Source organism: Nerophis ophidion, linkage group LG02 (genome assembly GCF_033978795.1).
Source record: "Nerophis ophidion isolate RoL-2023_Sa linkage group LG02, RoL_Noph_v1.0, whole genome shotgun sequence".
In the NCBI taxonomy this organism is placed as follows: domain Eukaryota; kingdom Metazoa; phylum Chordata; class Actinopteri; order Syngnathiformes; family Syngnathidae; genus Nerophis; species Nerophis ophidion.
The window spans coordinates 35666121-35691616 of NC_084612.1; the positions used below are offsets into that span (position 1 = coordinate 35666121).

Here is a 25496-nt window from a genome sequence, read left to right on the forward strand (position 1 = left end):
ATACATGTATATATATACACAAACATATATATTTAGACTGTGTATATACATATATATATATATATATATATATATATATATATATATATATATATATATATATATATCATGTTCGTCCTTCGTTTTCGAAGATGACCAGGTGACTTCACGTTGATTTGTGTGTGCGAAGATGGCTGATGAGGCCAATCCTTGCACGGAATGACCGGCTGCAGTGAGGGCAGGTTTTGGCTGGGGGGTGACTGGCTGAGAGGGAGGAACAGTCTCTGGTCTTGCGGAGCTGTCGCTTCTGTTCGGCTTAATGGATGCATTTTTCCTTGAAGTCTGCTACACCATGCCAGACTGCAGAGCGCCAGTTTGAACGGTGTTGGGCATCGGCTTACCACGTCTCTGGGTCCAGACCACAGCCCTTGAGACTGGTCTTTAGGGTGTCCTTAAAGCGTTTCCGCTGTCCGCCGCTTGAGCGCTTTCCATGGTGCAGTTCACTGTACAGAAGCATTTTTGGTAGGCATTCGTTTGACATACGGCAGACATGGCCGGCCCATCTCAGGTAGGAACGCTTGAGGAAGGCATAGATGCTCTCCATCTCAGCCCTGTGGAGGACTTCAGTGTCTGGGATCTTGTCCAGCCACCTGATGTTGAGCAACCTCCTGAGGGATCTCATGTGGAAGGCGTTGAGTTGTTTAGCATGCCGGCTGTATACAATCCAGGTCTCACAGGCATACAGCAGGGCGGGTAGGACAACAGCACGGTAGACCTTAAGTTTGGTATGTAGGCTGAGCCCTCTGCGCTCCCAGACAGACCTGCGGAGTCGGCCGAATGCAGCACTTCCATGCGCTATCCTATGCATGACTTCGTCGCCGATGTTGCCCATGCGTGACAAGGTGCTACCCAGGTCATACTTGCCAAACCTCCCAGATTTTCTCGGAGACTGCCAAAAACCTCCCGGGACAAATGTTTTCCCGAAAATCTCCCGAAATTCAGGCGGAGCTGGAGGCCACGCCAACTACAGCTCAATGCGGACCTGAGTGAGAGACAGCCTGTTTTCACGTCCCCTTTCCCACATTATTAACAGCTTGTCTGCCCAATGACGTTATAACTGTAGAACGATCGAGGGCGAATTATTGGTTCCTTATGTGGGTTTATTGTTAGGCAGTTTCATTAACGTCCTCCCAGAGCGGTAACAACACACAACAACAGCAGTCACGTTTTCGTCTACCGTAAAGCAGTTCATCTGCCGTAAACAGCAATGTTGTGACACTCTTAAACAGGACAATACGGCCATCTACCGTACATGCACCACAACACCTCCAGGCAATTCAACCCTTTACTAATACCCTCCTCTATGCACATACCATCTCCCCGGATTGTAAATAACCTAACGTGAATTATCGAATGTATTTCTAATGTATATACATGTTCTTATGCTATCTGAACTCACTATGTTCTCTGCTCGCTGTACATATCCTACTAAGAAAGACCTCCACCGTTTCAATGTCCATTTCTCTGTTGATGCAATTGTTGATTACTGAAGTACTGATATCAACCAAAGCTCCTCATCCCACCCCTGGATTGTACATAATTCAATGTATATACTATGATGATTAACTTGTGTGATGACTGTATTACGATGATAGTATATATTTGTACCATGAATTGATTAACGTGGACCCCGACTTAAACAAGTTCAAAAACTTATTCGGGTGTTACCATTTAGTGGTCAATGGTACGGAATATGTACTGTACTGTGCAATCTACTAATAAAAGTTTCAATCAATTAATCAATCATGCATATGTGACAATATCATCTACGGCTTTTAGAGAGTGCAGTGCCAGTCGTCCTGCATCCGATGCAGCTCTCGCTGGATGGTTGCTTTTTATGTTCTTGAGGGCAGACGGTTTTTGAGAGGATGTTGGCTCACTGAGGTGGGCTTTGTGCAGACAATGTTTCTCCTGGAGAAAATCTCTGATGTGATCATCATTCTCATCAAACCAGTCCTGTTGCCTGCAGGCTGTAGGTCCTACTGCATTGAGAGCAGCAGTGTAGACGGTGTCTCTGAACGCAGCCCAGTCCTCCTCGAGGTTGCCAGAGGGTTACAGGTACTGTAGTTTGCTGTTGAGCTCTTCAGTCAGCGATTGCTTGACAGAGGCATTGGTGAGCCTGGAAACGTTCAAGCGCTTCGAAACTTTGGAACCTTGAGGTTTTCTGGGAGGATGGATCTTGATGTTCAGCTTAGACACAAGGAGCCTATGGTCAGTCCAGCACACTGCACCGCACACCGCACACCGCACACCGCCTTTGTAACCCTGACATCCTGTCTGTCCCTTTGCCTCACGATGACATAGTCCAGTAGGTGCCAGTGTCTTGAGCGGGGATGCATCCATGAGGTCCTGTTAAGCTTTGGGAGGCTGAAAACTGAGTTGGTGATCAAGAGCTCATGTGCCGCACAGGTCTCCAGCAGAAGGGTGTTATTGCTGTTACAGCTGCCTATTCCATTTTTGCCGAGGACTCCTTCCAATGACTTGTGACTTGAAGTCACCAAGGATGATGTGCTTGTCTGCCCTGGGCAGATGGTAGCGTTCAGGTCTTCATAGAACCTCTCCTTCACATAGTCTGTGTTCGTCATTGTGGGGGCATCGGCACTGATGAGCGTGGCAGAGTGTTTTCCTGGTAGAGGCAGGCGCAGCGTCATTAGGCGGTCACTGACGCCTTTGGGAAGTGCAGCCAGCTTACTGACCAAGTTGAATTTAATGGCAAAGCAAACTCCTGCCTCACGCCGCTCTGCTTCAGTGCGGCCTATCCAGAAGAATGTATAGCCAGCACCAGTCTCTGTCAACTGTCCCTCTCCAGCTAGACGTGTTTCACTGAGAACAGCGATCTGGATGCCATACCTGTCCAGCTCTCTGGCGATGAGGGCATTTCTCCTCTCAGGTCTTGACAAGTCACCAGCCCTATCAAGAAGTGTGCGCACATTCCATGCGCCAAGGGTGATCGGTGTCACCTTTTTCTTGTTTCCTTGTTTCATACCGCTAGTTATAGGACTCCTGCCAGCTGCGGCTAGCTGGCCAGGAAGAGGTGAGGCAGGCAATTTTTGGGGCACCTTTTCTAGCCCGTTCCTCATGCCAGGAGGTAGGCAGTGCATACCTAAAGAGGGCTGCCTAGTTGGTCAAGGAGCTGCCAAAGTCTAGTGCTGCCTCAGTCATTGGACAGTGACCCCATGGCCTGAGCCGCCTGCGTGCAAGTTTGTGACTATGGCTTCCAGTGAAATCCACACCTGCCACTTGGCCACGTGCCCGACGCTGCAGGACTTGGGTGAGGGTGGGGGACATTGCAAGGGTTGTGTGTGTGTGAAGTCATGACCTGCGCGGTGCATTGGATTTAAGTGAGGGTGGGTTGCGCAGCGCTGACCTCACTCTCTCGCCCGAGTCCACCTGGATCCAGTGGTAAGACAGAGTCGAGACGGCTGGAGGTGGATCCAGGTGCAGTGGATGGCCTGGACACATTATAATATTACACATCCAGCCCGTAGCGCTCCACAGAGCCTGCTGGTGTCACCATTCAGCTTGTTGAACCTCTGAGGGTTTCTTCAGCGCAGTCTGCCGAGAACCAGTCTTCTATCCCAGTGTGCTGGCTACAGTAGGCTAGGCACCAGGGAAAGTGCCATACAGGCATGCAGGAGGACCAGGACTATCAGTAGGGATATTTTCTTAGCCAGAGGACCCTTGCTGAGGTAAAGTACTACCTCTCTACAGCCTGCGGTTGTAGTTTAACGTCATACCCAGGACCCATTTATGCATACATATAAACAAACCCCGTTTCCATATGAATTGGGAAATTGTCTTAGATATAAATATAAACGGAATACAATGATTTGCAAATCCTTTTCAACCCATATTCAGTTGAATGCAGTACAAAGACAAAATATTTGAATTTCAAACTCATAAACTTTATTTTTTTTGCAAATAATAATTAACTTAGAATTTCATGGCTGCAACACGTGCCAAAGTAGTTGGGAAAGTAATTAACTTGGAATTTCATGGCTGCAACACGTGCCAAAGTAGTTGGGAAAGGGCATGTTCACCGCTGTGTTATATCAAATTTTCTTTTAACAACACTCAATAAATGTTTGGGAACTGAGGAAACTAATTGTTGAAGCTATGAAAAGTGGAATTCTTTCCCATTTTTATTTTATGTAGCGCTTCAGTCGTTCAACAGTCCGGGGTCTCTGCTGTCGTATTTTACGCTTCATAATGCGCCACACATTTTCGATTTATTGACAAAGCCACACTGTTGTAAGACGTGCTGAATGTGGCTTGGCATTGTCTTGCTGAAATGACTTATTTCAGCAAGGGGCGGTTTAGATACACTATATATATATATATATATATATATATATATATATATATATATATATATACCGTGGGGCAAAAAAGTATTTAGTCAGCCACCGATTGTGCATGTTGTCCCACTTCAACTGTGAGAGACAGAATGTGAAAAAAAAAACAGGAATTCACATTGTAGGAATTTTTAAGATTTTATTTGTAAATTATGGTGGAAAATAAGTATTTGGTCACTTCAAAAAAGAAAGATCTCTGGCTCTCACAGACCTGTAACTTCTTCTTTGAGAAGCTCTTCTGTCCTCCACTCGTTACCTGTATTAATGGATCCTGTTTGAACTCGTTATCTGTATAAAAGACACCTGTCCACAGCCTCAAACAGTCAGACTCCAAACTCCACTATGGCCAAGACCAAAGAGCTGTCGAAGGACACCAGGAAAAGAATTGTAGACCTGCACCTGACTGGAAAGAGTGAATCTACAACAAGCAAGCAGTTTGGTGTGAAAAAAATCTACTGTGGGAGCCATTATCAGAAAATGGAAGACATACAAGACCACTGATAATCTCCCTCGATCTGGGGCTCCACGCAAGATCTCATCCTGTGGGGTCAAAATGATCATGAGAACAGTGAGCAAAAATCCCAGAACCACACGGGGGCACCTGGTGAATCACCTGCAGAGAGCTGGGACCAAAGTAACAAAGGTTACCATCAGTAACACACTACGCCGACAGGGAATCAAATCCTGCAGTGCCAGACGTGTCCCCCTAATTAAGCCAGTGCATGTCCAGGCCCGTCTGAAGTTTGCCAGAGAGCACATGGATGATACACCAGAGGATTGGGAGAGTGTCATGTGGTCAGATAAAACCAAAATAGAACTTTTTGGTATAAAATCAACTCATCGTGTTTGGAGGAAGAAGAATACTAAGTTGCATCCCAAGAACACCAAACCTACTGTGAAGCATGGGGGTGGAAACATCATGCTTTGGGGCTGTTTTTCTGCTAAGGGGACAGGACGACTGATCCGTGTTAAGGAAAGAATGAATGGGACATGTATCATGAGTTTTTCAGCCAAAACCTCGTTCCATCAGTGAGAGCTTTGAAGATGAAACGTGGCTGGGTCTTCCAGCATGACAATGATCCCAAACACATCGCCTGGGCAACGAAGGAGTGGCTCCGAAAGAAGCATTTGAAAGTCCTGGAGTGGCCTAGCCAGTCTCCAGACCTCAACCCCATAGAAAATCTGTGGAGGGAGTTGAAAGTCCGTGTTGCTCAGCGACAGCCCCGAAAAATCACTGCTCTCGAGAAGATCTGCCAAAATACCAGCTACTGTGTGTGCAAACCTGGTAAAGACCTATAGTAATCATTTGACCTCTATTATTGCCAACAAAGGTTATATTAGGAAGTATTGAGTTGAATTTTTGTTATTGACCAAATACTTATTTTCCACCATAATTTACAAATAAATACTTAAAAATTCCTACAATGTGAATTCCTGGATTTTTTTTCAGATTCTGTCTCTCACAGTTGAAGTGTACCTATAATGAAAATTACAGACCTCTGTCATCATTTTAAGTGGGAGAACTTGCACAATCGGTGGCTGACTAAATACATTTTTGCCCCACTGTATATATATATATATATATATATATATATATATATATATATATATATATATATGTATGTACAAACCCTGTTTCCATATGAGTTGGGAAATTGTGTTAGATGTAAATATAAACGGAATACAATGATTTGCAAGTCCTTTTCAACCCATATTCAATTGAATGCACTACAAATACAAGATATTTGATGTTCAAACTCATACACTTTATTTTTTTTTTGGCAAATAATAATTAACATAGAATTTCATGGCCGCAACACCTGCCTAAGTAGTTGGGAAAGGACATGTTCACCCCTGTGATACATCACCTTTTCTTTTAACAACACTCAATAAACATTTGGGAACTGAGGAAACTAATTGTTGAAGCTTTTGATAGTGGAATTATTTCCCATTCTTGTTTTATGTAGAGCTTCAATTTTTCAACAGTCCGGGGTCTCCGCTGTCGTATTATACGCTTCATAATGCGCCACACATTTTCCATAGGATACAGGTCTGGACTGCAGGTGGGCCAGGTAAGTACCCCGGACTGTTGGACGACTGAAGCTCTACATAAAACAAGAATGGGAAATAATTCCATTTTTAAAGCTTCAACAATTAGTTTCATCAGTTCCCAAACCTTTATTGAGTGTTGTTAAAAGAAATGATGACACAATGATGAACATGCCCTTTCCCAATTACTTTGGCATGTGTTACAGCCACGAAATTCTAAGTTAATTATTATTTGCAAAAAAAAAAAAAGTTTCTGAGTTTGAACATCAAATATCTTGTCTTTGTAGTGCAATTAACTGAATATGTGTTGAAAAGGATTTGCAAATCATTCTATTCCGTTTATATTTACATCCAACACAATTTCCCAACTCATATGGAAACGGGGTTTGTATATACAGATATACACACACATTTATGAGGTAGATCACCTCGACTTGGTCATTTAAAAAGTAGCTCGCCTTCTAAAAAAGTGTGGGCACCCCTGATCTACAGTCACTGTATTTACCATTACCTAGTGAAAGGCATGAAAATATTTTGGGTTGCGGTACTACAAAAAAAATTTAAACATTGTTTTTTGTTCAAAGGGGGAAAATGCAACCTAGATAAAATAAAAGGGTATATAAATACATTACATAACAGAATAATTCTAAAATATAAACCCTAAAAGTTGACATAACATAAAATACATTTAAATTATTGTATAAGAGTGAGTGGCATATTTTCTGTCATAATATGATAATGAAGGTTCAAAATGTGCGCAGTGATGCATGCCATTTATCTGCACTTTGACTTAAAAAAATGTTTTGGTTTCGCTAATAAGCTCAAAACTGGTTGGGACTGAAGCCACAGACACAAAATGAACAAGCTTCTGACCTATGAAGCAGAGAACTGCAGACCATTTTATATGCAGACACTCCCTGCTTCAGAGGGAACTTCCTGGAATAAAAATGAGACAGCGTATGAGCAATAAGGGCTAAACAGTAAAATTGGCATCAAATTTAAAAAAAAAATAATAATAATAATAATAAAAAAATTAAAACACAAATATAAAGTTTGTACAAAAAATATTTGCTCTAACATGCCGGAACACTACAATTTAGAAAGCACAATGATATACGAGGAGTGGGAAAGAGTAGGCGGCAACTTGCAGACTATAATAGAAGTTAAAAAGGTCATTGCTTAATGGACCGTTTTCGAATGTATTTTTTTGCAAATGAAGCAAACTGTTAATGGAAAGAGAAAACAAAAGACAGAGGCACAGTAAACAAGTGTCAACACAAGACCTATAATATCATTGCCAAAAATGTCAGACAATATCACTTAAACTGAAAAATAGGGATAGGAATCAACAGAGTACAAAATACATGAAGTACAGAGTACAAGAACAGCACAAACAGCAATAACTTAAGAAAGTCAACAACCATCCTATTTCTAGCGCTTATTATCAGGGATACATGATTTTATTAAAGGTTTGAGACTAAAAAGAACTACAAAGCACGATTTTACAAAACATATTAAATACAATGATTCAGTCAGAAACACTGTTGCTTGTTGTGGCAAAGTATCAGGTTGTACCAAGGAATGTTGTCTTTTGTTCTCTTTTTCTTTTATTAGTCTTATTTAAAAAAAAAAAAAAAAGGGCAGTCAAGTACTGTGGCTTTGCTATTAGGTGATATAGGTTGTCCAGGTAGGTGGTAGGCACAATTCTTCAATGCAGGTTTTGATTCGTGTGCGATTGAGTATCGATGACCGTCCTTCAGTATTGAACTTAATTTATGAATCTAAAAAGCATGCGTTTTACTACCACATATTTGGGGTTAACTACTAACTACAATTAGATTTCTGTGCAGCAACACCACTTATCCAGTCGGGCCATGTCGCCACTGAGAAGAAGACCAGTGATTCCATGCTCAAGTCAACTATACACCAAAAACCGGAAGTCTAACGTGAATTTACTTTACTCGGACGGTAAAAACAAAATGTGTATTTGTCATGTGCGCAGTAGAAACAGAGTGGTTAAAAATGAGCAATGGCATTTGTACTTTGCTGGTTTCCCTGGACTTAGAAAAAGAGGTTAAAAGAAAATAATTTTCAAACATAAGAGGAAAGAAAGAGGGCTTTCATGAATGAACTGGACTGGACTGGACCGGACCGTGTGGAGTTCTTTAGCAGTTTAGCAAGCGGAAAAAAACAGCAAATGTAATACCGTATTTCCTTGAATTGCCGCCGGGGCGCTAATTAATCTAAAACCTCTCCTCACTCCTGCGCTTAGCAAAGGCATGCGGTAAAAGTAAGCATGCATTAATTATTTTAAAACTTCTTCTCACTCCGGCACTGCAGTAAAAATTTGAGTGTGATGTAAGCTTGGACCTTAAATCCAACTGAATAGCTCTTAATCTTCTTCCCTTTATGCGATTTTAAATTACCGCTACTGAAATCAGCCTCCTCCATTTTGAAAATATGACAGGGGAACTGTCACTCGCGACGTCACGAGTTTGACCAGGCGGTAATACTAAGCATGCGCTTATTATTTTGGGAAGCGAGTTTGACCCGGCAGTAATTCATACTATATGCCCTGCGGCAATTCAAGGAAATACGGTATACCAATATTTAAGTTTTAAGGGTTGCAGATGTATTGTATAATGTAAACATTCAAGTGTAATTGGTATTGTAGTAATACTGCAGTGTGTTTCTCACAGTTCACATTATAAACAGCAATGTGCAACTTACATGATAAAAGCATTCAGCAGCATAGCAGCGCATGATAACATTTATTTCAAACTAGTTTACAATTTATGTTAGAAGACAATTTATTTCTACACTCATACTGATGTACATTTTCATGTTTCCTAATGGCACAAGACCAACTGATACTCCTAATTGCATTTTAGATATTCAACCCTGGAAGGCAGATACCTTTTTACATCTTAACCTGGACAAAATTTAAGTTTTAGTCATTGGCCCTGAGGCTCTGAGTCAGAAACACACATCTAAACTACAAGCACCTGACTCCATCACTCCGAGTGAAGACTCTGGGCATCGTTTTACACTTTGAACTTCATTTTATGCCACATATTAAAAATATAACTAACATTTTTTTTTTATTATTATCTTAAGATTATAGCCACAGTTCGCCCTATTCCCTCTCAGGGCAACACAGAGACACTAATGCATACTTTTGTCGCAAGTCATATAGACTATTGTCATGCCCTGAGTTCTGGTATTCCTAAAAAGGTTATTGCGCCCTTACAATTACTCCAAAATTAAACTGCACATCTCCTGTCGAAGACCAGAAGGCGGGTCCACATTAAACCAGTTTTCAAATCACTCCATTGGCTCCCTGTGTGTTTCAAGATCGATTTTAAGGTTCTACTTATGGTTTATAAATGCTTTCCATGGTATTGGGCCTTTATATCTTTCAGAATTGTTTTTATCCCGCAAACCCTTACAGACCCCGAGATCCTCCGACACTCATTTCCTGAATAAGCCATGGCATCATTTCCCCATTATGGCCCCGTCTATAGAACAGCTTGGCGGAGGTTCTCAGGTGTGTAGAGAAAGTTCAAGATTTTAAGAGCATGCTTAAGACCCACCTTTTTGATTTGGCTTTTACTTAATATTTATTAGTTTTCGTACACTACTTTTGAATCGTATTATTAATTCTTTAGTTGGATGTCATTTTTATATTTATTTTTATCTTCATAATATGTTTTTACTGTGTGTGTGTGTCATCGGGGAATTGTTTTTTCAGTCTGTCAAGCACTTAGTGTTGCATTTCTTTTATGTATGAAAATCAATTTATAAATCAAATTTGATCTGATTTGATTATATAATGTACAAATAATGCCATTTGTTAAAATGTGAAAAATACAAAATAGATTGTTCAAATTAAAATTGTTCAACAGTCAATATTTCCCATGCCTTTTACTGGGGCAAAAGTGGCCAAAAAAGTAATTGTTTAAAAAAAAAAAAAAAAAGTCCAAAAAGTAATCAGTCTCGTATCGATTCTCAAATATCTGGTATCGCCTATCTCTAGTTTTGACCATATACTTGCATGGAATATGATTTTTTTTTTTACCACCACATAGTAATATTGAATAGACTAGTGGGTTGTAGAGACTTTTCAGCAATGTATTATTGTTATTTTCCGGAATGTAGATGCTGTGTAGACAACTAAGGCAAAACAAGGGCATTCAGCTTAAAGCAGCCAATATTTGTGCTCTACTCTTTTCTATGGAACCATTAGCTTTTTTAACACTATAAACTTTGGATTACCAAACACAATGTGTGTTTGTGAAGCAGTATTCCACCCCTTCAGCACATTAATAATGTGTAGACCCTTTTTTATAAACAAATCATTTTGTTATTGTAACCTGTCCACATCCAGCAAATACTGTAGCTCGCTGTTAGGTAACGCAAGGTAGAGTTTTGACGTATGTTGTATATTTTTTCCAACAAACCTTAACTTGACGTATATATTTTTTTTGACGACATGTGACATGTTTTTGTGGAACCCATGTATGCATGACTGGACGAATAAAGACAAGAATGTGAGGCGTTAAGCACAATTCTTTCATTCTCCAACTACTGTTGTTGTTCCGCAGCCATAGATGCTTTGTCTTGCTCATGCAGGAATGCAACAGTGAAGATGAGCTCTAACTAAATACAATTATTTGTAAAGAATGCAAACATTAAACCTGACAATTCACAAACTAATCCTTAATGACACTGATAACAATAACACATTAGACTAATGGAACAACTGTATAATCAAGAGTTGAATTAAAAGCTTTTACGTCTACCAAAAAAGAGGTATGTTACTTCATCCACAGGAAGCATACTTTGCTTATGAAAATCCTCGAAGGGATAAATAAACAAAAAATGAAACATTGCTATAAGACTGATATAATCAACTGGCATAATATTTTAAACTGCTTTTAATTACTTTGGCAGGGAAAACATCGATGAACACCAATTCATCAAAAAAGTTACGCCATAAATTTAAAGTAATTCCCAGAATGGTATCAAAAAGTGTTTTTATAATGTATTAGAACATTGTATAGATGGCCTCCCAAGTGATTAAATAATAATGAGATGATTTTAATATTGACAGGCAAGATTTTTTAATGGCAAGAGCAGGCATTTGATAGCAGAAATAGGTTTTTGGGGGGTTTTGGTAAAGGGAATGGATAAAATCGTTCCAGCTCAAAAGGGATAAGGATCCTACCTGAAGCTAAAGCAGTTGAAGGGGGTCCGACCTCTCCACCGCTGGTTTGACTCATAGTTTTTACGTTCTGCTGGGTGGTAGAAGAAAACTCCAACTCTCGAGGAAGAAGTTCATGCACCGATTCTGGGGGAGAAAAGAGAGCATAAACATAATCTATGATCATCAAAATTAACAACAGCCTACTCATAACCAAGTAAAATGAGAAGATGCAATCATCGCCAATAAATTATGGTGAGTGACAAAAGCTCAATGTGAGATGGAGAATTACACCATTGAGTTCTGGTAAAGTGTCTACCGTAATTTTTGGACAATAAGCCGGTACTTTTTCCCTACACTTAGAACCCTGTGGCTTAAAATCGTGCGGCTATTTCATTTTCTTTGCTAACCGCCATAATGTTTTTTATTCAACAAATAGTTTTCCACACCAACCGAGACACTAAAAATCTTACTCTTATTGTTTGTACTATGTCGCCATCTTTTGAATAAGTTTGCTTACTGCAGGTACTGCAGGTTGAAATTGTACCGGTACTTCCTGTTTTCTGCCTTGAAACGGAAGTTCATCACATTTCGTCTACTAATCGTCTATCGCACTTTTGCTCAAAAGGATTCTTCATTCATCAAGTTTTACAATATAGCAAACTATCCATAAAAACTCAACCGTCCCACGTGTGATGTTTGTAGAAGTTTTTTTATGCAAACTTGTACATGCTATCGAAATGTAATCAAGCTAATGTCGTTAGCATTAGCGAATATGTTAACATGTTTACAAGTGTCTGTGTTAATGTTATTAACTTTCAATCGCATTCTTTTTGTATAGTTTCAGTTTCGTAAATTCACCAAAATGCCACAATGAAGTTACTGAGTCTGTTACTATGTAAATAAATACAGTATATACAAACTATTTTGTTTCGGTATATATCGCTGGCTTATGGTTCGCTGCGGAAAATACAAAACCCAAAACCAGTGAAGTTGGCAGGTAGTATAAATCGTAATTAAAAAGAGAATACAATGATTTGAAAAGCTTTTTCAACCTATATTTAATTGAATAGACTGCAAAAACAAGATACTTAACATTCAAACTATAAAACTTTATTTTTTGCAAATATTAGCTCATTTGGAATTTGATGCCTGCTGGCACAAGTTGCTAAAAAGACTGAGAAAGTTGAGGAGTGCTCATCAAACACTTATTTGGAACATCCCAAAGGTGAGCAGGCTAATTGGTAAAAAGGTGGGTGTCGGGATTGGGTATAAAAGAAGCCCCATTCACAAACAACAATGGGACGAGGGTCACCACTATGTGAACAAATGCTTGAGAAAATTGCCAAACAGTTTAAGAACAAAATTTTGGAATTCAAGGATTTCACCATCTACGGTCCGTAATTTCATCAAATGGTTCAGAGAATCTGAAGAAATCACTGCACGTAAGCAACATGCCCGTGAAAGTCGATCCCTTAGGCCAGGGGTCCCCAAACGTTTTGACCCGGGGGCTGCATTGGGTTAAAATAATTTGGCCGGGCTGTTTATATATATATATATATATATATATATATATATATATATATATATATATATATATATACATATATATATATACATACAGTCAAGAAAATAAGTATTTGAACACCTTGCTATTTTGCAAGTTCTCCCACTTAGAAATCATGGAGGGGTCTGAAATTTTCATGGTGGGTGCATGTCCACTGTATGAGAGATACCCCAAAAAGAAAAATTCAGAAATCACAATCTATGATTTTTTAACAATTTATTTGTGTGATACAGCTGAAAATAAGTATTTGAACACCGGTCTATCAGCTAGAATTCTGACCCTCAAAGACCTTAGTCCGCCTTTAAAAGTCCTCCTCCACTCCACTGTATTATCCTGAATCAGATGCACCTGTGTGAGGTCGTTAGCTGCATAAAGACAACTGTCCACCCCATACAATCAGTAAGACCCAAACATTCAGCATGGCCAAGAGCAAAGAGCTGTCCAAAGACACCAGAGACAAAATTGTACAACTCCACAGGGATGGAAAGGGCTACGGAGAAATTGCCAAGCAGCTTGGTGAAAAAAGGTCCACTGTTGGAGCAATCATTAGAAAATGGAAGAAGCTAAACATGACGGTCAATCTCAATCGGAGTGGAGCCCCATGCAAAATGATGAGGAATCCACCCAGGACTACACAACATGACTTGGTCAATGACCTGACAAGAGCTGGGACCATTGTTTCCATGTTCACAGTTGGTAATACACTAAGACGTCATGGTTTGAAATCATACATGGCACGGAAGGTTCCCCTGCTTAAACCAGCACATGTTAAGGCCCGTCTTAAGTTTGCCAATGACCATTTGGATGATCCGGAGGAGTCATGGGAGAAAGTTTTGTGGACGGATGAGACCAAAATTGACCTTTTTTGGTCATAATTCCACTATGTGTGTTTGGAGGAAGAAGAACGATGCTTACCATCCCAAGAACACCATCCCTACTGTGAAGCATGGGGGTGGTAGCATCATGCTTTGGGGCTGTTTTTCTGCTCATGGGACAGGACACCTGTACTGTATTAAGGAGAGGATATGCTAAGTAATTCACAAACAAGGATGAGGTGAGGGTCACCAATTTGTAAGCAAATTGTCGAACAGTTTTAGAACAACATTTCTTAACAAGCTATTGCAAGGAATTTAAGGATTTTACCATCTACGGTCCGTAAAATCATCACAAGGTTCAGAGAATCTGGAAAAATCACTGCACGTAAGCGATGATATTACGGACCTTTGATCCCTCAGGCAGTACTGCATCAAAAACCGACATCAGTGTGTAAAGGATATCACCACATGGGCTCAGGAACACTTCATAAAACCACTGTCAGTAACTACAGTTGGTCGCTACATTTGTAAGTGCAAGTTAAAACTCTACTGTGCAAAGCGAAAGCCATTTATCAACAACACCAAGGAACGCCGCCGGCTTCGCTGGGCCCGAGCTCATCTAAGATGGACGGATGCAAAGTGGAAAAGAATTCTGTGGTCTGACGAGTCCGCATTTCAAATTATATTTGGAAACTATGGATGTTGTGTAGTCCGGATCAAAGAGGAAAATAACCATCCGGATTGTTATAGGCGCAAAGTTCAAAAGCCAGCATCTGTGATGGTATGGGGGTGTATTAGTGCCCAAGGCATGGGTAACTTACACATCTGTGAAGGCACCATTAATGCTGAATGGTCCATACAAGTTTTGGAGCAACACATGTTGTCATCCAAGCAACGTTATCATGGACGTTCCTGCTTATTTAGGCAAAATAATGCCAAGCTACGTGTTACAACAGTGTGGCTTCGTAGTAAAAGAGTGCGGGTATTAGACTGGCCCGCCTGCAGTCCAGACATGTCTCCCTTCGAAAATATGTGGCGCATTATGAAGCGTAAAATACGACAGCGGAGACCCCCGACTGTTGAGCGGTTGAAGGTCTACATAAAACAAGAATGGAAACGAATTCCACTTTCAAAGCTTCAACAATTAGTTTCCTCAGTTCCCAAACGTTTATTGAGTGTTGTTAAAAGAAAATGTGATGTAAAAAAGGTGGTGAACATGCCCTTTCCCAACTTCTTAGGCATGTGTTGCAGCCATGAAATTCTAAGTTATTATTTGCAAAAAAAAAAAAAAAGTGTATGAGTTTGAACATCAAATATCTTGTCTTTGTTGTGCATTTAATTGAATATGGGTTGAAAAGGATTTGCAAATCATTGTATTCCGTTTATATTTACATATAACACAATTTCCCAACTTATATGGAAACGGGGTTTGTATAATGAAGTAAAAACATCACCGGGTTGGAGTCATGCCAGACTAATGCAGGCAGTTAACTTAGGGGAGGAGTTTAATAAGCACATGAACCTAGTCGGACCTTTTAGCCGCTGTAGTTGGAATTAGAAAGATATATTGGCAACTGAGAATGAAAACAAAATGATCAAAAGTGAGAGGAAACATAGCATTTAGATGCGCTTACACATTCCGCGGGCTTGATGACATGCAAGGTAAAGCGGGCACAGTGACGTCACTGTCAAAGAATGGGGAAAGGGCACCATCTTGTGAAATGTTTACAATGGAAACAAAAAACAAATTAGGTTATCATCAAATTTTCAAAAATAATTCTCACCTGTAATGTGTATTTAGTGTAATATATGCATTTTGATTTATTGACCAAACTTTCATATTGTGATTATTTCAACAACAAATAAATATAGGAACGAGCCAGTCTTTTGAACAGCTCTTTTATAGAAAAAGCTCCTCAAAGGGGAACTGCACTTTTTTGGTGAATTTTGCTGTTGTTCACTAATATTATGAAAGACTAACTCGTAAATAAAAGTCTGCTTACAGTAGAGCCAATGGAGATCCTCTATTACTCTCATAAAACCATCCAAAAACTGCCATCAATGCTCCATTTAAATTTTTGGGACTTGAATACTAACCAAGTATTAGTGATATTTTTATTATAAGCACTAACAAAAAAATAACTATAGCAGCGCTGTAATCACGAGCTTGTGTGCCAATGTTGACATAATCGACTAAAGGACTGCTTCCTCGTTTCCTTGCTCGTCAAACATTATTCTAGATCATTAATCATGCCTCTCAGCTGGATAGTAGAAGGACAAAGACATATTCCGATAAGTTGGTACACTTTGACAGCCAATTTAGGACCCGGAAACGGCGAGAAAAGACGTTTGGTTCCACACCCCTTTTTTTCCGGAAGGATTATGAGTCATTCCTTATCTAAATGGGGATATATGAACATCCAAGCCGCCGACATCCTAATGACTGTTTAGTTGTATTATGTTGGTTGGCTCTCATAATGTCTGCAGTGAGGAGTAATCAGTGATTTGGTTGAAAAAAAAAAAGAACGTTGTGATGCGTTTTTGAAATTAATGCGCCACATATGCTTAAAATGAGCAAAATACATAGATATTGAATGTTATCATAAATGTGTCCATTACTGCATTACATTCTGTATATACTTACATCATGTATATAAAACTTAATGAAGGTGTTTGGATGTTATTTTAAGGGCTTTATAGGCAGAATAGAGCGGCTCCCATAAGCACCATTACAAGCGTATTTTTGATCGCATTTATTCAATATTTAGAATGCATCAAAAAAAAAAATTGTCGTCTTGTCTTTCTTAATTGAGAAATGTTAACAATAGGCAAAAAATGGAGTTCCCTTTAAGATCTGTTTCCCCTCAACGAGCCATAAATCCCATCTCTATTGTGATAAGACTTGTAGGACGCGTTTATATACCATACTTTCTGGGTTACAGAGCGCACTTGTATTTAAGCCGTACCCACCAAATTTTAGAAGAAATAAACATTTTTACATATACAAAACCCAAAACCAGTGAAGTTGGCACATTGTGCAAATCGTAAATATAAACACAATACAATGATTTGCAAATCCTTTTCAACTTATATTAAATTGAATGGACTGCAAAGACAAGATATTTACTGTTCGAACTGAGAAACTTTTTTTTTTTTGCAAATAATTATTACCTTAGAATTTAACGGCAACGACACATTGCAAACAAGTTGGCACAGGGGCTTTTTTACCACTGTGTTACATGGCTTTTCCTTTGAACAACACTCCGTAAACGTTTGGGAACTGAAGAGACCAATTTTTTAAGCTTTTCAGGTGGAATTATTTTCCATTCTTGCTGGATGTACAGCTTAAGTTGTTCAACAGTCCGGGGTCTTCGTTGTGGTATTTTAAGGTTCATATTGCGCCACACATTTTCAATGGGAGACAGGTCTAGACTACCGGCAGGCCAGTCTAGTACCCGCACTCTTTTACTATGAAGCCACGCTGTTGTAACCCGTGGCATTATCTTGCTGAAATAAGCAGGGGCGTCCATGATAATGTTGCTTGCATGGCAACATGTTGCTCCAAAACCTGTGTGTATCTTTCAGCATTAATGGTGCCTTCACAGATGTGTAAGTTACCCATGCCTTGGCCACTAATACACCCCATACCATCACAGATGCTGGCTTTTGAACTTTGCGCCTATAACAATCCGGATGGTTATTTTCCTCTTTGTTCCGGAGGACACCAAGTCCACAGTTTCCAAATATAATTAGTAAATGTGGACTCGTCAGACCACAGAACACTTTTCCACTTTGCATCAGTCCATCTTAGATGAGCTCGGGCCCAGCGAAGCCGGCGGCGTTCTTTTGTGTTGTTGATAAATGGCTTTCGCTTTGCATAGTAGAGTTTTAACTTGCACTTACAGATGTAGCGACCAACTGTAGTTATTGACAGTGGTTTTATGAAGTGTTCCTGAGCCCATGTGGTAATATCCTTTACACACTGATGTCAGTTTTTGATGCAGTACCGCCTGAGGGATCAAAGGTCCGTAATATCATCGCTTTCGTGCAGTGATTTCTCAAGATTCTCTGAACCTTTTGATGATTCTACAGACCATAGATGGTAAAATTCCTAAATTCCTTGCAATAGCTCGTTGAGAAATGTTGTTCTAAAACTGTTTGACAATTTGCTTACAAATTGGTGACTCTCGCCCCATCCTTGTTTGTGAATTACTTAGCATATCATGGAAGCTGCTTTTTTACCCAATCATGGCACCCACCTATTCCCAATTAGCCTGCACACCTGTGGGATGTTTCAAATAAGTATTTGATGAGCATTCCACAACTTAAATAGTAGAGGTGTGGAAAAAGATCGATTCGAAAAGGAATCGAATCGATCACGTTGTTTTTTAATCAATCCAACAAACAACTACACAGCAATACCGTAACAATGCAATCCAATTCCAAAACCAAACCTGACCCAGCAACACTCAGAACTCCAATAAACAGAGCAATTGAGTGGAGACCCAAACACAACACAGAACAAACCAAAAGTAGTGAAACAAAAATTAATATTATCAACAACAGTATCAATGTTAGTTATAATTTCAGCATAGTAGTGATTAAAAATCCCTCATTGACATTATCATTAGACATTTATAAAAATTAAAAAAAGAACAATAGTGTCACAGTGGCTTACACTTGCATCGCATCTCATAAGCTTGACAACACACTGTGTCCAATGTTTTCACAAAGATAAAATAACTCATATTTTTGGTTCGTTTAATAGTTAACACAAATTTACATTAGTGCAATCAGTTGATAAAACATTGTCCTTTACAATTATAAAAGCTTTTAAAAAAAATATACTACTCTGATTGCCTGTCAGCAGACTGGGGTAGATCCTGCTGAAATCCTATGTATTGAATGAATACAGAATCGTTTTGAATCGGAAAAATATCGTTTTTGAATCGAGAATCGCGTTGAATTGAAAAAAATCTATATATTATCGAATTGTAACCCCAAGAATCAATTTTTAATCTAATTGTGGGACACCCAAAGATTTGCAGCCCTATTAATTAGTATTTACTGCCACCTTTCCCAACTTCTTTGTCATGTGTTGCTGGCATCAAATTCTAAAGTTATTATTTCCACAAAAAAAAATGTTTATCAGTTTTAACATCAAATATGTTATTTTTGCAGCATATTCAACTGAATTCCGTTTATATTTAGAACTAACACAATTTCCCAACTCATATGGAAACGGGGTTTGTATAAAGCCAATAAAGCGGATTCTGATTCTAAGAGGGCAGCATTGGCAATTTGCATAAAGAACGTCTCACATACGAATGAATAACAACTGCAAATTGGTTCTCATTGTTGACTTGAAAAAGCTGTCCGAAAGATCACTATACCACAATAGACTTGACCACTTTGGATTAAGTGATGATCTTCTAATCAGTATTTTTCTTGCATTTGTATATCTATTTGAAATTAGGACTTTTGACTACTCTTCAGCTCCCCATGAACAATCATTTCTTTAACAACAAGTTGGAGAGCTAAGATAATAATGTCTTTGAGGGTTTCTTCTTGGGTACGGTCATACAGTATGAGATCAAACTCATATCAGAATACCATACAAAATGAAGCGTGTGAACAAAAACAGCTCTTATTCCAAAAGGGCATCTGGGTTGCACAATGCCTTTCCCTGTCTTCTCAATGCTTCTCACTGAGAGAAGAGAAAGCCTTGGGTCAACAGCATGACAGCAGATTTGCAAGCAGCCTGATTCATCATCAAAATATTATTGTACGGCGTGAGAGCAGCCATTACAGTTGCCCGACTCCCTCTCCTCCCAACGTCCAGCTTTAATAACTTGCAGCTGAGCCCTACGAAATGGTGTGTATATCAGATACTTACCCGTCTCATTGTTACCTCTCGCTGCGTACAAAACCAAAACCTGGGATATACTGAAACCAGCCTATGTCTCATGATTCCCAAAGCCCTCTAGTATCTTATAGCTCAGAGTATATGTGCAGGGAATGCGGTTTCCCAGAAAGGAAGCTTAATTTTGGAATTAGAAAATACCATAATATACTCAGGTTCCAGTGTGGCTGTGTACCAGTTTTCCAAGTTCTCATACATGCACTCAAATGTCAACCACCACCTGTATCAAAACACACTTTTTACATCTGCATCTCCACTTGAAGCGACAGCCTTCTCGGGGTTCATTCGCGCAGTGCACATGCAGAAACATGTGCTCAGATTTGGCAGCCCTTCCTGTAAACACATCGCCAACCGCACAGGGAGAAAATATGTACACTTCCCTCCACTCAGTGGTTTCGCATCACTGGCTGGACTGTTCAAAGTGTTTCCACAGGCCCTGGATGTTTTGAAAGAGGGAAAACTCTGCTGAATATTTGTTTCTTCGTAAGCAGACAGTGTCCAATTCTTCATTTGGATGTGACAAACCTCTCTCCCTTTTTCGCCAAGTATATAAACAACAAACCACAACATCTTATGTTTGGATCTTAGCTTTGACACAGTTATGCAGCCTTCTCACCAGTCTCACATAAAGTGTGGCTGTGTAGAAAATACACACTCATACTGTAAGTGCACTGCTTATGTGAATAAAATCTGTTCTAATATGTTTCAATGGTGGTGGCATTATGCAAATTACAAAATATCTGTATACAGTATACAGGTCGGTTGAGAATTTTACAGTAGCGCCAAGCATGCTTTATTTTTTATCATCGCAGCTGTAAAAAAAAGAAAAGAAAGGCACTCACCGTGTGAATGGCAGGACTTACACTGCCATTCATTTCGCTCACATTCCTGCTGCTTGCTCCTACTAGTTCCAACAACTGGGGCGGGGCACGTCTTTTGGATGAGTGACTGATTAAACCCCTTCTCAACTCAACCAACCTCTGACTGTCTCTACTGTCTTAATTACAATTATCACAAATAATGCATCTGCTCTTTATCTTGCACAACAGGTTTGCATTATTCCTTTGTGGAATTCTATCAAGCAGATTCAAAGCAATAGAATGACCAACTTACTTATTTTAACTCCACTGAAAATCTAAAAAATACGAATGCTAGATTTAAAATACATATACATAAATGTATACATATATACATATATATACACACACACATATATATATATATATATATATATATATATATATATATATATATATATATATATATATATATATATATGTGTATGTGTATATATATATATACATATACACACACACACACACACACACACACATATATACACAAACACACACACACACATTTAGACACTGTCACCGATTCTGTTCATAAATTTTATGGACAGAATTTCTAGGCACAGTCAAGGCGTTGAAGGGTTCTGGTTTGGTGGCCGCGGTATTAGGTCTCTGCTTTTTGCAGATGATGTGGTCCTGATGGCTTCATTTGGCCGGAATCTTCAGCTCTCCCTGGATCGGTTCGCAGTGTGAAGTGACCGGAATGAGAATCAGCACCTGCAAGTCCGAGTCCATGGTTCTCTCCCGGAAAAGGGTGGAGTGCCATCTCCGGGTTGGGGAGGAGACCCTGCCCCAAGTGGAGGAGTTCAAGTACCTAGGAATCTTGTTCACGAGTGGGGGAAGAGTGGATCGTAAGATGGACAGGCAGATCGGTGCGGTGTCTTCAGAAATGTGGACGTTGTACTGATCCGATGTAGTGAAAAAGGATCACGGGTACAAGCGGCCGAAATTAGTTTCCTCCACCGTGTGGCGGGGCTCTCCCTTAGAGATAGGGTGAGAAGCTCTGTCATCCAGGAGGAACTCAAAGTGAAACCGCTGCTCCTCCACATTGAGAGGAGCCAGATGAGATGGTTCGGGCATCTGGTCAGGATGCCACCCGAACGCCTCCCTAGAGAGGTGTTTAGGAAACGTCCAACCGGTAGGAGGCCACGGGGAAGACCCAGGACACGTTGGGAAGACTATAATTCCCGGTTGGCCTGGGAACGCCCCGGGATCCCCAGGGAAAGCCACTGGATCCCCCAGGAAGAGCTAGACGAAGTGGCTGGGGAGAGGGAGAAGGAGCCTGAGCTAGTGCGTGAGGTGGAGAAGTTCCGGCTAGATATAGTCGGACTCACTTAGACGCACAGCAAGGGCTCTGGAACAACTTCTCTTGAGAAGGGCTGGACTCTCTTCCACTCTGGCGTTGCCGGCAGTGAGAGGCGACGGGCTGGCGTGGCAATTCTTGTTTCCCCCTGGCTCAAAGCCTGCACGTTGAAGTTAAACCCAGAGGACGAGAGGGTAGCTTCTCTCTGCCTTCGGGTGGGGGGGACGGGTCCTGACTGTCTGCGATTACGCGCCAAGCGGCAGCTTAGAGTACCCACCCTTTTTGGATTCATTCGAGGGAGTACTGGAAAGTGCTCCCCCGGATGATTCCCTCGTTCTACTGGTGGACTTCAATGCTCATGTTGGAAACGACAGTGAAACCTGGAGAGGCGTGATTAGGAAGAATGGGCGCCCGGATCTGAACCCGAGTGGACTTTTGTGCTCGTCACAGATTGTCAATAACCAACACCATGTTCAAACATAAGTGCACTTGGCACCAGGACATCCTAGTACGCAGTTCCATGATCGACTTTGCCGTTTTGTCATCGGATTTGCGGTCTCATGTTTTGGACACTCGGGTGAAGAGAGGGGTGGAGCTTTCTACCGATCACCACCTGGTGGTGAGTTGGCTGCGATGGTGGGGGAGGATGCCAGACAGACCTGGCAGGCCCTAACGCATTGTGAGGGTTTGCTGAGAATGCCTGGCAGAGTTTCCTGTCAGAAAGAGTATCAATTCCCACCTCCGGAAGAACTTTGAACATGTCACGAGGGAGGCGCAGGACATTGAGTTCGAGTGGAAGATGTTCCGTACCTCTATTGTCGAGGCGGTCGATTGGAGCTGGGGGCGCACGGTGGTTGGTGCCTGTCGTGGCGGTAATCCTAGAGAAATGTTGTTCTAAAACTGTTCGACAATTTGCTTACAAATTGGTGACCCTCGCCCCATCCTTGTTTGTGAATTACTTAGCATTTCATGGAAGCTGCTTTTATACCCAAACATGGCACCCACCTGTTCCCAATTAACCTGCACACCTGTGGGATGTTCAAAATAAGTGTTTGATGAGTATTTCTCAACTTTATCAGTATTTATTGCCAACTTTCCCAACTTCTTTGTCACGTGTTGCTGGCATCAAATTCTAAAGTTTATGATTATTTGCACAAAAAAAAATGTTGATCAGTTTGAACATCAAATATGTTGTCTTTGTAACATATTCCACTGGATATCAATCAATCAATGTTTATTTGTATAGTCCTAAATCACAAATGTCTCAAAGGACTGTACAAACTACTACGACTACGACATCCTCGGAAGAACCCACATAAGGGCAAGGAAAACTCACACCCAGTGGGACGTCGGTGACAATGATGACTATGAGGGGACCAAAAGCAATGGATGTCGAGCGGGTCTAACATGATACTGTGAAAGTTCAATCCATAGTGGACCCAACACAGCCGCGAGAGTTCAGTTCAAAGCGGATCCAAGACAGCAGCGAGAGTCCCGTCCACAAGAAACCATCCCAAGCGGAGTCGGATCAGCAGCGTAGAGATATCCCCAACCGATACACAGGCAAGCTGGTCATCCTGGGTCGCGACGAGCAGTCCATCCTGGGTCCCGACTCTGGACAGCCAGGGGGGGGGCAGAGGAGAAAAAGAAAAGAAGCGGCAGATCAACTGCTCTAAAAAGAAGGTCTATTTAAAGGCTAGAGTATACAAATTAGTTTTAAGGTGAGACTTAAATGCTTCTACTGAGGTAGAAGCATTTAAGTTACCGGGAGGGCATTCCAAAGTACTGGAGCTCGAACGGAAAACGCTCTATAACCAGCAGACTTTTTTTGGGCTTTAGGAATCACTAATAAGCGGGAGTCCTTTGAACGCAAATTTCTTGCCGTAACATATGGTACAATACAATTGGCAAGATAGGATGGAGGTAGACCGTGTAGTATTTTATACGTAAGTAGTAAAACCTTGAAGTCACATCTTAAGTGCACAGGAAGCCAGTGCAGGTGAGCCAGTACAGGCATAATATGATCAAACTTTCTTGTCGTAGTCGTAGTGGTTTGTACAGTCCTTTGAGACATTTGTGATTTAGGGCTATATAAATAAACATTGATTGATTGTCAAAAAATGGGTTGAAAATGATTTGCAAATCATTGTATTCCGTTTATATTTACATCTCACACAATTTCCCAACTCATACGGAAACGGGGTTTGTATATACACATATACATATATATATATATATATATATATATATATATATATATATATATATATATATATATATATATATGTACATATAAATATATACATACACATACATACATATATATATACACATACACTGTATCTATAAACATACATATTATATATACACGCTCAAGCGCACGCAAACACACATGTATATACATCTTAAATCTATCATACTATGTAATCTACTTCACACAAGTGAGACAATACCTTAATATTGTCAGGTTTTTCATATGTAGAAAACCTTTTACAACATCCCTAAAATGTTTACAGCCAAGCCTACACTAAGACTGCCAGGGGCTCTATAGCAACACAGCTCAACAGACAAGTTGATTCCCATGAGCAAACAAAACTGAATAATCTAATTTAACCGAAGAAATAAAACTAAAGTATCTAATCATACAATTCAAACTTCCAAGATATTTAAGGGATAGTATCACACAGTGATATGGCCATAGGATCGATACACACCATTCAAGAATAATTGTTGTATCATACCAAGGATCACTGAGTTCTTGAATGATAGACACACAGTGTGCATTGGTATTAAATACACATTTTGATCAGTCTTGTGTTCTTAAACATGTATTGTATAAAATTAAAAAAAAAAAAAAAATCTGCTTTCATTTCTATGTCTTGAAACACCACCTCAACATCGAGATAGATTCTGATGAAGGTTTGGATTGAGATTTTTCATATTTTTTATAGTGACATTCCCTTTGTATTGGGACTAAATGCGGCCGTAAAAAAACAAGATGAATCAGATGGAGCTGCAGTAAAAAGGGATTGTTTGACTGCTTGTCAATGCTGATTAATATGAATTGAAGTATTAACTAGGAAGATATGTCATCACTCCTTCAAGAAAAGCGGTAGTTTAGATTGGAAACACAAATCAAAAGCGGACATTTGATATGGCTCAATTACCTACTTGTTTACGTTCTTATTTTCTGAGAATATGTTACTTAAAACTACTTTGTATTAAGATATCAACTGGTTAAGTGTTTTGTGACATGTTTTTTGAGTAATAATGTTCAGACTTCACAAATAAATGCATTTTAACAGCACCAGCTTCTGAATGTTACAATGCATCCTGGCTAAAGAACATTTTTGTTAACAACATACCACACTAATGAAACATATCAGATGAC

The 25496-nt window shown here is 40.1% G+C and overlaps 1 protein-coding gene across 3 annotated transcripts in view; it reads right to left on the reverse strand.

Moving 5' to 3' along the window:
- The window catches only part of nfat5b (nuclear factor of activated T cells 5b), a 99841-nt gene that overhangs the window by 32336 nt on the left and 42009 nt on the right, over positions 1-25496 (reverse strand). For 2 of the 3 annotated variants that reach the window (XM_061882625.1, XM_061882618.1), the window contains exon 2: positions 11671-11793. In XM_061882625.1, coding sequence (XP_061738609.1) covers positions 11671-11793 — 123 coding nt within the window. Of the gene's footprint in view, positions 1-7316; positions 7380-11670; positions 11794-25496 lie in introns of all 3 variants that reach the window. The other variant, XM_061882634.1, reaches the window with a different exon arrangement.